We start from the raw sequence: 14,245 nt of genomic DNA, 5'->3' as shown, positions 1-14,245 counted from the left end.
GTCACAGAGCACCGAGCTGAGCTCCCTGTGCTATACAGCAGGTTCCCACTAGCTATCTGTTTTACCCATGATAGCGTATTTATGTCGAATCTAATCTCCCAAAGTTGTTTTAATATAATTATAGATTATATTTTGACCTCAATATAGAGACATAGGAAAGTGAGGCACATAGTCCCATTTTACATATGCAGAAATTGAAGCCTAGGTAAGTAACTTGGTGGAAGTGAAATTTTCAGAAAGTTCCACTTCAACACAGTTTCTTGGCTGTGGTGCTAGTTCATAGAAATGACTGTTATACTCTTTATGGGCCAGCAATATTTTGGTAATTTTAAGCAGGACTGTGCTGGGTATCATTGAAATGGAGAGCATTTTGACCCAGAAATGAAAGTTGAATTCCTTACATCCAGTTAGCCTTTTCTTTCCATTTTGATAATGTTTGTTAGAAAGGTAATAACTAACCAAAACAGAACTGTTAAATTTTCTAGACAAACAAATATGGTGCATCTAAGGGAAATGGTATTTCAAACAGTTACAGCATGGCGTTACTTGAATGACTAAAGTAAAGATACATACACACGTATCTTTCATACACACCTAGAGATTTATTTTATTATGTGTTTTTAAGTTGTGCCTTTTGATTTTTACCCCTTTACTTTCTCTACTTTTTAGTAAAACAAATTCAGTGAACATGGGTTCTCAGACCCCAGAAAAATCTACTCCCCCCCGCCCATAAACCTTAATTTAATCTAGTTTTTCTTTAAGGGCTCTTTGTCACACTTAATTGATCTGGCCAAGAAGGTGGAGTAATGAATCAAACAGATGCCTACTTTATAAGAATAACAAATAGAATCTCACTGCTGTGTTATTCCATACATCTGGCCCTTTCAGTCAAGGAAAAAAATCACTTCAGTAACCCTGCTTGCTACCTTTAACTCTAAGATTTCCCCAAAAGGTAATCCCTGGGGCTCTGCTTTAGAAAAAGGAGGGATTACAGAAGCACTCTACCTACCACTTCACTTCAGCTTTTCTACTCTTTTCTGGCTGTGGGATGCATGTACCCTCAGAGTGTATCTGAACATCACATAAAACTCAAGAGAAGCTCTGTAACAACTCCTGTTTACAGTTTCCCATTGGATGGCAAATATCTGAGTCATGCTTTAGTTTCCTGAAAATATTAATGATGTAAACCACTGCAGCAATAACAATCGGGCTTAAATTAGTGTGTGGATTTAATATTTGTGAAGTGTTTGTTAATGTTTCTCTCCCCTGTCTTTGCAACCTTTTGGACTGCAAGATAAGGAGTGTTCACTTTTTTCTTAAGGCAATGTGAATGCATTTAAGAAACTCTAAGTAAAATTACATGTGTTTGTGAGTTGTGTTTTTCTTTTTCTAGATGAAACACTATTAGAGGATTGGGGTTAATATTTTAAGCTCTTTGAATTTGAGAATGAATGATGAACCTAGTTGCCCCAGTGCCCTGCTTTAGATCTCAGGGTGATTACATGTAGGATATCCCAAGGTTTTTAAGCAGATCCTTCTAAATATTCAGTGCCTCCTTGTATGGTTGGGATTGGAATTCAAGCACGTTTCCTCTCTGGCTTTGATGCTCTTAATTGCTGTGTGCTTCTGTATCCTTGACAAGCATTTCTGTGCTTAAATAACCTTTTGCCTGTTGACTTCTATTTTAATTTTGGGGCTGAATTACCCCCAGGAAAGTTCCAAGTTCCTCTAAGAAAAATAATAAAATACACATTGAAGATTAATGGCCTTTAAATATATATCTGTAGGCATGAAAAACAAGAATAGATTATTAGCTAAGAAAAGTAAACTTGTTTTGAAATGAGATTTTGTTAAAGAATGGCAACAGTTTGTCTTGACAGGTATCCTGGTGCTTAGTTCTCCATAATCCCTAGAAAATAAATCTTAATCAAATGAGAGTCAACCTATTGCTTAAACGTGGCACCTTGTAAAACATGTAGATATATAAACCAGATCTCTGTCATAATTTAATGCTAAAACCTATTGTTTTAAGTGAATATAAAGTTGACAGAAATTCTTCAGATCAACACCAAAAAGTTCATAGTCACAGTGTTTTCATGTTGAAAGGAAACTTTTTCATCCAAACCAGAACTTCAGAAATCTAGGAAAGCTGTAACATGGCTGGAGTCACACATCTCCTAGTTAACCCCAACCTGAATCTTAAATCTTTTTGTCCTTTGTCATACCATAATATTTGTTTGGGCTTTTTGAGGTGTTCCCTGAATGGTAAATCCTCACTAGCATTCAGGAGGGTGTTGGGTTTATCTGGGTTTTTTTTTTAATGTTAAAAATATTATCTAAATGTAAAGAAAACTTCGAATAGTCCTATTCTGCCTCTTTTTTTTTTTTTTTTTTTTTTGGCTGCACTGGGTCATTGTTGCTGCATGCGGGCTTTCTCTAGTTGCGGTGAGCAGGGGCTACTGTTCGTTGCAGTGTGGTGGCTTCTTCTGTTGTTGTGGAGCACGGGCTCTAGGCGCGCGGGTTTCAGTAGTTGTGGCACGTGGGGTCAGTAGTTGTGGCTCCCGGGCTCTAGAGCGTGGGCTCAGTAGTTGTGGTACACAGGCTTTGTTGCTCTGCGGCATGTGGCATCTTCCCAGACCAGGGCTCGAACCCATGTCCCCTGCATTGGCAGGCAGATTCTTAACCACTGCGCCACCGGTGAAGTCTCTATTCTGCCTCTTTAACACTATTTTTACCTTGTCATTATCTGTGTACATATATTTTTAGTCACCACAATTGTATTAAAAATATTTTGAATTTAGCCCCTTTCCAAAATCATTTCTACCTATTATTTTCTATATTTAAATATTCTTCTGGGTAAAGGAAGAGGAAATATCCTTTATGATTATCTTCAATATTCTGATTTGGTGTACCACATTTTATAACTGTGCCTCAAGTGTTGAGTATTTAGGTTATTGATCCATATCATTGCAGTGACTAGCCTTGTGTGTAAGATTTGGGGGGATGTTTTGTTGAGTTATTTCTTTAAGATAGGTTTTACGGATGAGTAAAATACTTTGTCAGAAGACATGAACATCTTTATAACTCTTACACATTACTTTCCATGAGGAAATCAGTGTGGCTTTTAAGGCAATGAGTACATGAGCCAAATTTACCATAATTTTGGTGTTGTTGACTAATATAATTGTTCAAGATATAACAGTAAATGTACAGGGTATCTAACAAGGAAGACAGAACACTCTCCCAGTGTTTACTCATTGTAATTTACTCATGTGTCTTGTCTATTTGTATACCCTGATCTAACTTTTTGGATAATTTGTATTAAATTTTAAAAATTAGCTTCCCAGTGTATTGTCCTTTCTTGAGACTGTTCTCAGGTCTTCAGATCCTTTGGTGTTTTCTCCTTGGGGGTAAAAGGATCAAAAAAGAAATATAACAATACTGATAAATAGAATTTCAGTCTCAAAATATTGGCTTTGATATGTACTAGTAGCAGTTACAGGAACGGGGATGTCAAAACACCCCAAAGTCAGTTTGAGTGTAAGGAGGAGACAAAGACCACAGCCATTCTGTGGTATCTCAACAACTCCCAGAGCCGAGGGATAACTGAGCTGTGGCTTTATTGCTAATACCTCAGACACTCCATGTGATTGACATCTCATGGCTGCCCCTACCCCTTTTAGCCTAGTAAATATATAATTTCTTTTGAAATAGTGAAATTCCAACTTTTCCAAATTTTTTTCCTACCTCCCTTTTTTCACTTTATATTCTAAGCATATACAATTGACTCTTGAACAACATGGGATTTAATCCACATATAATGTATAGTCAGCCCTCCCTATCCACAGTTCCTCCACATCTGCAGATTCAACCAGCCACAGACCGTGTAGTACTTTAGTGTTTACTATTGAAACATATCCACGTATAAATGGATCCCTGCACTTCAAATCCAAAAGTTGTTTGAGGGTCAACTGTATTTGTATGGTCCAAAGTTACTACCTGATAGCATTAGGTAATTATTAGTTATTCATTGTTGTTTTATTAATTGTTTATATTTCTTTTATCACAGGGGTGAAATATAGAGAGAGAGAGAGTGAGAGAGAGTATGGTTTTCTGGAAACAAGCTTCCAGCATACACTGCGAAGTTAAGCAGATATTAACTACATTTAAATTTCCTCTTAGTTGTCTTCCTACTGAACTTATGTACCCTTCTTGACCCTTGGGTTGAAAACTTGACTCTTGGTACTATATAATTGTTTTGCTGTGCTTCTCTTCCATGGAGTCATTAGGTCATTTCCCTGTCAGTAGGCACTTTACTACTTTTGGTCTGTTAAATATCTTTTATCCTAACCCTTCCCTCCAAAGCAAATTCTCCAAATTTTGCCAAAGCAAAATCTCAAAAGCTGATTCTCTTAATTATTTTCTTTCTTCCTCAGTCATGTGAGTGATTTTGGTTTTGGTTTTTTTACGCCCCAAAAATGCATTTATTTGGGATTTGTGAGGACTGCAGCCCAGGAGACACAAATCCAAGAAACACTTAAATGTGTTCCGTAAATGAGTTTTTTTTCAAGTTGGTCATCAGAAAGTTTAGGTGTTTCATTAAAATGAAATGGTGCTGCTTTTCAGGCTGATGCTGTTGGTTAAATGTTGATAATATATTTTCATTTTTCTTCTCATTAAGATTGAGTCTGTTTCTCAACCACTGGAAAACCATGGTGCCTCTGGTCATCCTTCAGAGTCATTGTCTACTAAATCATGTGGAGCGTTGAGACCTGTCAATGGAGTTATTAATACGTAAGTTTTATCTCTTCTACACTCTTATACTTCTTATACTCAGCAGGCTTGTTAAAGATGGGTTTGAGGCTCTTAGTTATCCCTAGCCAGGAGTAACCCTGGTTTAAAGAAGCAGAAACCTTATCACTTCATAATATTGTGCATGCCTCCCACTGTAGCAAGTATATTTTAAGTAGCCTTCTAATGTATTTTCCTGTTACTTACTGTGGCCTAAAATCGACTCAGCATGGAGAAAAATTAAAAGTCCTAAAGTTATTATGAATCGTTGTGATTGGTCCTGTCTTGGTAGAATTCCAGAAATATTTACATAAAATCCTCTACTGTAGAACAGATTAGATCCCTAAAGGCTGTAAATCTGTATTTATGAAAGAGCGAGGAATCCTTCTGCAAGTGAACAATGAGTACACATCCCTAATAGGCAAGTTTCACAGGAGAACTGATTCTCAATATATATTAAAAATATTCTTACCAGTTGCAATTTTCTAGACTTTTAAGAATTCATGTTTTTGTTGTAGAAGAGAACTTAATCACTAGAACCTGAGTTCACTTATTGACTTCTGCATTTTTTAGACATGGTAGAGTAGCATCCACCAAGAGCACCTTAAAAATAAGTACAGGTGCTGCATACCCACTTAGATTAACAGACGTCAGCATCAAGAGGTGATCTCTGTGTGCTCTAGAACACATGTTTGTGTCTGTGAACATTTGCAAGTAGAGGTGGTTGAACAAGTATTAAAGGCTTTGTTTCCTTATGTCTTCTGAGAAGTGAATATTCTTCCTTCCCCTTGTGTAGTCTTCAGCCTGTCTTGGCAGACCACATTCCAGGTGACAACTCTGATGCTGAGGAACAATTGCATAAAAAGCAAAGACTGAATCTAGTTTCTTCGTCAACTGATGGCACCTGTGTGGCAGCCCGAACACGTCCTGTGCTGAGCTGTAAGAAACGGAGGCTTGTTCGACCCAACAGCATCGTGCCTCTTTCCAAGAAGGTCAGTACCAGTGAGACTTGGTCACTGTTAAACAGTGAGCCAGATGCTCAGATAGAGGTACTAGTTTCTTGCCAGCTTTGGTTCTTTTAACCAGTGTTTTCCAAACTTGGCTAACCACCAAGGCTTCCTGCAGAGCTTTAAAAAATACTAGGTTCCTGAGCCCTGTTTCCTAGAGATTCTGGTTTCGTTGCTCTGGAGTTGGGCCTGGGAATCTTGTTTTCAGAAAACAAAAAGCTCCTAGGTGACTCTTCAGCCAGGTTTGGAAACCATTGGCTTGAGATTTTAATAGAAATGGGAGAGAGGAAGTTGGAAGTTCTGCCATCAACACTTTGAAGGAGAGTGGTGTGCCTTCTCACTTATACTGTTATCGCTGAAAATGGCAATGTGGAATGCTTTCCTTTTAAATAAGAATCTCCATTAAAATTTCTAAGTTGATGATACTAAACGAATGTTTGTCTTCACAGACAAAATGGAGATTATTTTACAACTACAAGAAACTTGATTGCTGACTCTTCAAATAGCAGGGTTGGATTTAGTTCAAAACCAACGAAATAGTACTCCAGTGAAAATAATACCATGCAGTGATTAAGAGCATTAACTTTGAAGAGGACAGACTTGGGTTTGAATCATGGCACTGCCACTTAGTAGTTTGTGTTGGGGGCATGTTAACACCCCACCCCACCCCACAGTGCCTCAGAGATCTCATAGGGTTGTTTCAGGATTAACTGAAATGTATATAATTTGCTTATTGGGGTATCTGGCTGCTAAGTTACTAGTACAAGATGACTCTTGCTGTTTACACTTTTATTAATTCATTCATTCAACAAATCTTTTTTTGAGTTCCTACAATAAGCTAGATCTGTTCTATGCACTGAGAATACAACACTAAACAAAACAGACAAAAATTCTTACCCTCATGAAATAATCTAATGGGTAGAGACAGAAAATGAAGCAATAAAATGAAGTATATGGTATGTTCTATAGTGTTAAGTTCTGGGGAGAAAAATACAGCAGAGGAAGGGAATAGGGAATGGTGGGGAACTCAGATGGAATTCAGCCTTGATGCATTTTTTTATTCCAAGTCTTTGGAGATGTGAAAGTTAAGAAACTGGGAAGGAGTGACCAGTGAAGCAGAAGGAAAACCAAGAGGGTATGGTATGTGGAAGTCAAGTGAAGAAAATGTTTCAGAAAGGAGGGAATGATCATCTGTGTTAGATGCTGCAGGTGGATCAAGTTAGGTGAGGACTAAGAATTGACCGTAGGATTTCGTGGGGCCAGGGTTGCTTGAGACCTTTGTAAGCAGTTTTGTTAGAGGTAGAAGAGTGAAATTCTGATTGGATCAGGTTCAGGAGAGAATGGAACGGAAGGAACTGAAGGAACCATCATAGATAACACTTCCAAAGAGTGTTTCTGTAAAGGAGAACAGAGAAATAACCTGTTTGAAAGACAATGTTTCTTAAGATAATGCTATTACAGTATATTTGCTGGTGAGAAAACTGAGGACAAGGGAGAGGAGATAATTGTTGGAACCATTAATATTTGGACAGTAGATTTTCACTGCTTGGCTTTTTTTTGTTATAGTATGCATTTGGACTATATAATTTTGCCATGATCATTCATTCATTTATGGCTGTGTTGGGTCTTCGTTGCTGCGCGCAGGCTTTCTCTAGTTGCAGAGAGTGGGGGCCACTCTGTTGAGGTGCGCAGGCTTCTCATTGCGGTGGCTTCTATTGTTGTGGAGCACGGGCTCTAGGTGCGTGGGCTTCAGTAGTTGTGGCTCGCGGGCTCTAGAGCGCAGGCTCACTAGTTGTGGCTCACAGGCTTAGTTGCTGTGCGGCACGTGGGATCTTCCCAGACCAGGGCTCAAACCCATGTCCCCTGCGTTAGCAGGTGGATTCTTAACCACTGTGCCACCAGGGAAGTCCCTTGCCATGATTTTTTGTGGTATGCGGGCCTCTCACTGCTGTGGCCTCTCCCGCTGCAGAGCACAGGCCCCGGACGCACAGGCCCAGTGGCCATGGCTCACGGGCCCAGCCGCTCCGTGGCATGTGGGATCTTCCCGGACCGGGGCACGAACCCGCGTCCCCTGCATCGGCAGGCGGACTCTCAACCACTGCGCCACCAGGGAAGCCCTCCATGATCTTTTTTTTTTTTTAAAGGAAAGTATTATTAGTGAGAATTAACTATTAGGCTGTACCATTTCTCTCTTGTCTATTCCTCAGACTGCCTGAATTACCAAAATACCGGAAAAGAATTTGGTGGGTTTCTCATATTGACATTTGAATCAATTCTTTATTAATAGTCATATAAACCTAAATTATTTTCTGAACAGTTGAAGAGTTGATATTGGGAAAGCAAAGAAAACAGTATATTACTGTTAAGTTTAAGAAAATAGTTTTTGGGGCTTCCCTGGTGGCGCAGTGGTTGAAGGTCCGCCTGCTGATGCAGGGGACGCGGGTTCGTGCCCCGGTCCGGAAAGATCCCACATGCCATGGAGCGGCTGGGCCCGTGAGCCATGGCCGCTGAGCCTGCATGTTTGGAGCCTGTGCTCCACAACGGGAGAGGCCACAACAGTGAGAGGCCTGCGTACCACAAAAAAAAAAAAAGAAAATAGTTTTTGGCCATGCCCTTGATGCTTTTAACAAAAACCTACCAACAACATCACCTCATGGAGAAATAGTGTCCTTTCTCTGTTTCAGCAGTTTGCTAGCTATGGTGTCATGACATCTAAGGGTGTGATAAAATTTTTCTGAAGTATAGGTTGGCCTCCTGGATTCTTTTCTTTTATATCTGTGAAGTAGCAAGGCTTCTTTGTTGCAGTTGACAGTAGTTTCTTCTTGTTATGCCCCAAAACTGATGTACTTTTGAAGGTAGTACATATAAATGTTTAAAACAAGGGGGAGACATACAAAGCATACTAAAGACCCTTTGGTCCCAATGCCAGTGTCTAAAACAATCATTCTGACATGCAGAAGTAAACTGCGTGGAAAATAAGACAAATGAGTTTAGTTTGGGAAATAAACCATTTGCCGATGATAGCAATAATGCTGTAGTTCTGCCAAAGTTGGAGACAAAGGCCATTCTCTCTGTCTTAGTTGCTCACTGTGTCTTCAGTGGATCCTTGCCCAGTGATATTTGCTGTTGAGCGCCCTCTATCATTTTGAGGTGATGGATTTGCCAAGCAAATTTATTCAGCAATTTTGGGTCCCCACGGTGTTCCAGCACACCTGGGTTTCATTGGTGAACAAAAGTCCTTGCCCTCATGGAGCTTATTTTCTACTGTCAGAGTACTCAGAAGTCACCCAGTGCTTAGGACAATAGCCTCTAGACTTTTATGAGAGTGTTTTATATATGCATTATAAAACACATACAAAATAAATTTTGAAAGGCTGAGATAAAGTAAATAGAAGCAGAAGCCCTAATATTTTATTTACAAACTGTCTTCAAGCCGAAAGAATTTTTTTAAATACTCTAAACTAATATTCTTTGATTAACAGATAATGATGAATAGAGCCTCACTTTCAGAGTGGACTTCCTCCATAACCATTGAATTGGTTTTTTGGGTTTTTTTGCTTGTTTGTTTCTTTGTTTTTTTATTAAACAAATGTAGCTTGGATTTGCACTAAGATTTTTGGAATGTCTTTAAATTATGCTGGATTTCAATTAATTTTTGTTCTTGGCAAATTCTCTATCAGATGTTGCAGTGTCTGTGAGCCAGTAAAAGTAACACATTGCATTGCATTCTGATTACCACAACATATACTAAGACTTCTAAGTTAATTTTTTTTAATGGTGCTTTATTTTCATAATTAGAGGGTGAAATAATTACCATTTCAAATAGTTAGATTTGAATATTTCCTATTTTGGTGCTTTTCTCTTCCCTGAAATGTATTCAAAGCCTTGTTTTGTTTTGTCTTTTTGAATTTTATTTTATTTTTTTATACAGCAGGTTCTTATTAGTCATCCATTTTATTCATATCTGTGTATACATGTCAGTCTGAATCTCCCAATTCATCACACCAGCACCACCACCCCCCCGCTGCTTTCCTCCCTTGGTGTCCATACGTTTGTTCTCAATATCTGTGTCTCAGTTTCTGCCCTGCAAACCAGTTCATCTGTACCATTTTTCTAGGTTCCACATATATGTGTTAATATACGATATTTATTTTTCTCTTTCTAACTTCACTCCGTATGACAGTCTCTAGATCCATCCACGTCTCTACAAATGGCCCAATTTCGTTCCTTTTTATGGCTGAGTAATATTCCATTGTACGTATGTACCACATCTTCTTTATCCATTCGTCTGTCGATGGGCATGTAGGTTGCTTCCATGACCTGGCTATTGTAAATAGTGCGGCAATGAATATTGGGGTGCATGTGTCTTTTTGAATTATGATTTTCTCTGGGTAAATGCCCAGTAGTGGGATTGCTGGGTCATATGGTAATTCTGTTTTTAGTTTTTTAAGGAACCTCCCTACTGTTCTTCATAGTGGCTGTATCAATTTACATTCGCACCAACAGTGCAAGAGGGCTCCCTTTTCTCCACACCCTCTCCAGCATTTGTTGTTTGTACATTTTCTGATGATGCCCATTCTAACTGGTACGAGGTGATAGATACCTCATTGTAGTTTTGATTTGCATTTCTCTAATAATTAGTGATGTTGAGCAGCTTTTCATGTGCTTCTTGGCCATCTGTCTTCTTTGGAGAAATGTCTATTTAGGTCTTCTGCCCATTTCTGGATTGGGTTGTTTGTTTTTTTAATATTGAGCTGCATGAGCTGTTTATATATTTTGGAGATTAATCCTTTGTCCGTTGATTCGTTTGCAAATATTTTCTCCCATTCTGAGGGTTGTCTGTTCTTCGTCTTTATGGTTTCCTTTGCTGTGCAAAAGCTTTTAAGTTTCATTAGGTGCCGTTTGTTTATTATTTTTTTTATTTCCGTTACTCCAGGAGGTGGATCAAAAAAGATCTTGCTGTGATTTATGTCAAAGAGTGTTCTTCCTATGTTTTCCTGTAAGAGTTCTATAGTGTCCAGTCTTACATTTAGGTCTCTAATCCATTTTGAGTTTTTGTGTATGGTGTTAGGCAGTGTTCTTATTTCATTCTTTTACATGTAGCTGTCCAGTTTTCCCAACACCACTTATTGAAGAGACTGTCTTTTCTCCATTGTATATCTTTGCCTCCTTTGTCATAGATTAGTTGACCATAGGTGCGTGGGTTTATCTCTGGGCTTTCTATCTTGTTCCATTGATCTATGTTTCTGTTTTTGTGCCAGTACCATATTGTCTTGATTACTGTAGCTTTGTAGTATAGTCTGAAGTCAGGGAGTCTGATTCCTCCAGCTCCGTTTTTTTCCCTCAGGACTGCTTTGGCTACGGGGTCTTCTGTGTCTCTATACAAATTTTAAGATTTTTTGTTCTAGTTCTCTAAAAAATGCCATTGGTAGTTTGATAGGGATTGCATTGAATCTGTAGATTGCTTAGGGTAGTATAGTCATTTTCACAATATTGATTCTTCCAGTCCAAGAACATGGTATATCTCTCATCTGTTGGTATCATCTTTAATTTCTTTCATCAGTGTCTTATAGATTTCTGCTTACAGGCCTTTTGTCTCCCTAGGTAGGTTTACTCCTAGGTATTTTATTCTTTTTGTTGCAATGGTAAATGGGAGTGTTCCTTAATTTCTCTTTCAGATTTTTCATCATTAGTGTATAGAAATGCAAGAGATTTCTGTGCATTAATTTTGTATCCTACAGCTTTACCAAATTCATTGATTAGCTCTAGTAGTTTTCTGGTGGCATCTTTAGGATTCTCTATGTGTAGTATCATGTCATCTGCAAACAGTGACAGTTTTACTTCTTCTTTTCCAATTTGCATTCCTTTTATTTTTTTTTCTTCTCTGATTGCCGTGGCTAGGACTTCCAAAACTATGTTGAATAATAGTGGTGAGAGTGGACGTCCTTGTCTCGTTCCTGATCTTAGAGGAAATGCTTTCAGGTTTTCACCATTGACAATGATGTTTGCTGTGGGTTTGTTGTATATGGCCTTTATTATGTTGAGGTAGGTTCCCTCTATGCCCACTTTCTGGAGGGTTTTTTTTTTTTTATCATAAATGGGTGTTGAATTTTGTCAAAAGCTTTTTCTGCATCTATTGAGATGATCATATGGTTTTTATTCTTCATTTTGTTAATATGGTGTATCACATTGATTGATTTGTCTATATTGAAGAATCCTTGCATCCCTGGGATAAATCCCACTTAATCATGGTGTATGATCCTTTTAATGTGCTATTGGATTCTGTTTGCTAGTATTTTGTTGAGGATTTTAGCATCTATATTCATCAGTGATATTGGTCTGTAATTTTCTTTTTTTTGTAGTATCTTTGTCTGGTTTTGGTATCAGGGTGATGGTGGCCTCATAGAATGAGTTTGAGAGTGTTCCTTCCTCTGCAGTTTTTTGGAAGAGTTTGAGAAGGTTGGGTGTTAGCTCTTCTCTAAATGTTTGATAGAATTCACCTGTGAAGCCATCTGGTCCTGGACTTTTGTTTGTTGGAAGATTTTTAATCACAGTTTCAATTTCATTACTTGTGATTGGTCTGTTCATATTTTCTGTTTCTTCCTGGTTCAGTTCTGGAAGGTTATACCTTTCTAAGAATTTGTCCATTTCTTGCAGGTTGTCCCATTTTATTGGCATACAGTTGCTTTAGTAGTCTCTTAGGATGCTTTGTATTTCTACGGTGTCTGTTGTAATTTCTCCTTTTTCATTTCTAATTTTATTGATTTGAGTCCTCTCCCTCTTTTTCTTGATGAGTCTGGCTAATGGTTTATCAATTTTGTTTATCTTCTCAAAGAACCAGCTTTTAGTTTTATTGATCTTTGCTATTGTTTTCTTTGTTTCTATTTCATTTATTTCTGCTCTGATCTTTATGATTTCTTTCCTTCTGCTAACTTTGGGTTTTGTTTGTTCTTCTTTCTTTGGTTCCTTTAGGTGTAAGGTTGGATTGTTTATTTGAGATTTTTTTTGTTTCATGAGGTAGGCTTGTGTAGCTGTAAACTTCCCTCTTAGAACTGCTTTTGCTGCATCCCATGGGTTTTGGATTGTCGTGTTTTCATTGTCATTTGTCTCTAGGTATTTTTTTATTTCCTCTTTGATTTCTTCAGTGATCTCTTGGTTATTTAGTAACGTATTGTTTAGCCTCCATGTGTTTGTGTTTTTTACTTTTTTTTCCCTGTAATTGATTTCTAATCTCATAGCGTTGTGGTCAGAAAAGATGCTTGATATGATTTCAGTTTTCTTAAATTTAATGAGGCTTTATTTGTGACCCAAGATGTGACCTATCCTGGAGAATGTTCCGTGCTCACTTGAGAAGAAAGTGTAATCTGCTGTTTTTGGATGGAATGTCCTATAAATATCAATTAAATCTATCTGGTCTATTGTGTCATTTAAAGCTTGTGTTTCCTTATTAATTTTCTGTTTGAATGATCTGTCCATTGGTGTAAGAGAGGTGTTAAAGTCCCCCACTATTATTGTGTTACTGTCAATTTCCTCTTTTATAGCTGTTAGCAGTTGCCTTATGTATTGAGGTGCTCCTATGTGGGGTGCATATATATTTATGATTGTTATATCTTCTTCTTGGATTGATCCCTTGATCATTATGTAGTGTCTTTCCTTGACTCTTGTAACATTCTTTAAAGTCCATTTTATCTGATATGAGTATTGCTATTCCAGCTTTCTTTTGATTTCCATTTGCATGGAATATCTTGTTGCATCCCCTCACTTTCAGCCTGTATGTGTTCCTAGGTCTGAAGTGGGTCTCTTGTAGACAACATATATATGGGTCTTGTTTTTGTATCCATTCAGCAAGCCTGTGTCTTTTGGTTGGAGCATTTAATCCATTCATGTTTAAGGTAATTATCGATATGTATGTTCCTATTACCATTTTCTGAATTGTTTTGGATTTGTTTTTGTAGGTCCTTTTCTTCTGTTGTGTTTCCCACTTAGAGAAGTTCCTTTAGCATTTGTTGTAGAGCTGGTTTGGTGGTGCTGAATTCTCTTAGTGTTTGCTTGTCTGTAAAGCTTTTGATTTCTCCATCGAATCTGAATGAGATCCTTGCCCGGTAGAGTAATCTTGGTTGTAGGTTCTTCCCTTTCATCACTTTAAATATGTCCTGCCACTCCCTTCTGGCTTGTAGAGTTTCTGCTGAGAAATCACTTCTTAACCTTATGGGAGTCCCCTTGTATGTTATTTGTCATTTTTCCATTGCTGCTTTCAGTAGTTTTTCTTTGTCTTTAATTTTTGCCAATTTGATTACTATGTGTCTCGGCGTATTTCTCCTTGGGTTTATCCTGTATGGGACTCTTTGCGCTTCCTGGACTTGGGTGACTATTTCCTTTCCCATGTTAGGGAAGTTTTCTACTACAATCTCTTCAGATATTTTCTCAGGTCCTTTCTCTCTCTCTTC

General features: G+C 38.1%; 1 protein-coding gene across 6 annotated transcripts in view; it reads left to right on the top strand.

Annotated features, from left to right (window-relative positions):
• The window catches only part of KANSL1 (KAT8 regulatory NSL complex subunit 1), a gene marked incomplete at its 5' end in the record, with an annotated part of 128,202 nt that overhangs the window by 79,175 nt on the left and 34,782 nt on the right, over positions 1–14,245 (top strand). For all 6 annotated transcript variants that reach the window (XM_079725042.1, XM_079725041.1, XM_079725038.1 and 3 more), the window contains 2 exons: positions 4,682–4,794; positions 5,588–5,783. In XM_079725042.1, the coding sequence (XP_079581168.1) occupies positions 4,682–4,794; positions 5,588–5,783 (309 nt within the window). The remainder of the gene's footprint in view (positions 1–4,681; positions 4,795–5,587; positions 5,784–14,245) is intronic.

The sequence above is a fragment of the Hyperoodon ampullatus genome (assembly GCF_949752795.1).
Source record: "Hyperoodon ampullatus genome assembly, chromosome: 19".
NCBI lineage: Eukaryota > Metazoa > Chordata > Mammalia > Artiodactyla > Ziphiidae > Hyperoodon > Hyperoodon ampullatus.
Note: the sequence above shows the minus strand (reverse complement) of the source record. Positions and strands in the feature narration are given on the sequence as shown.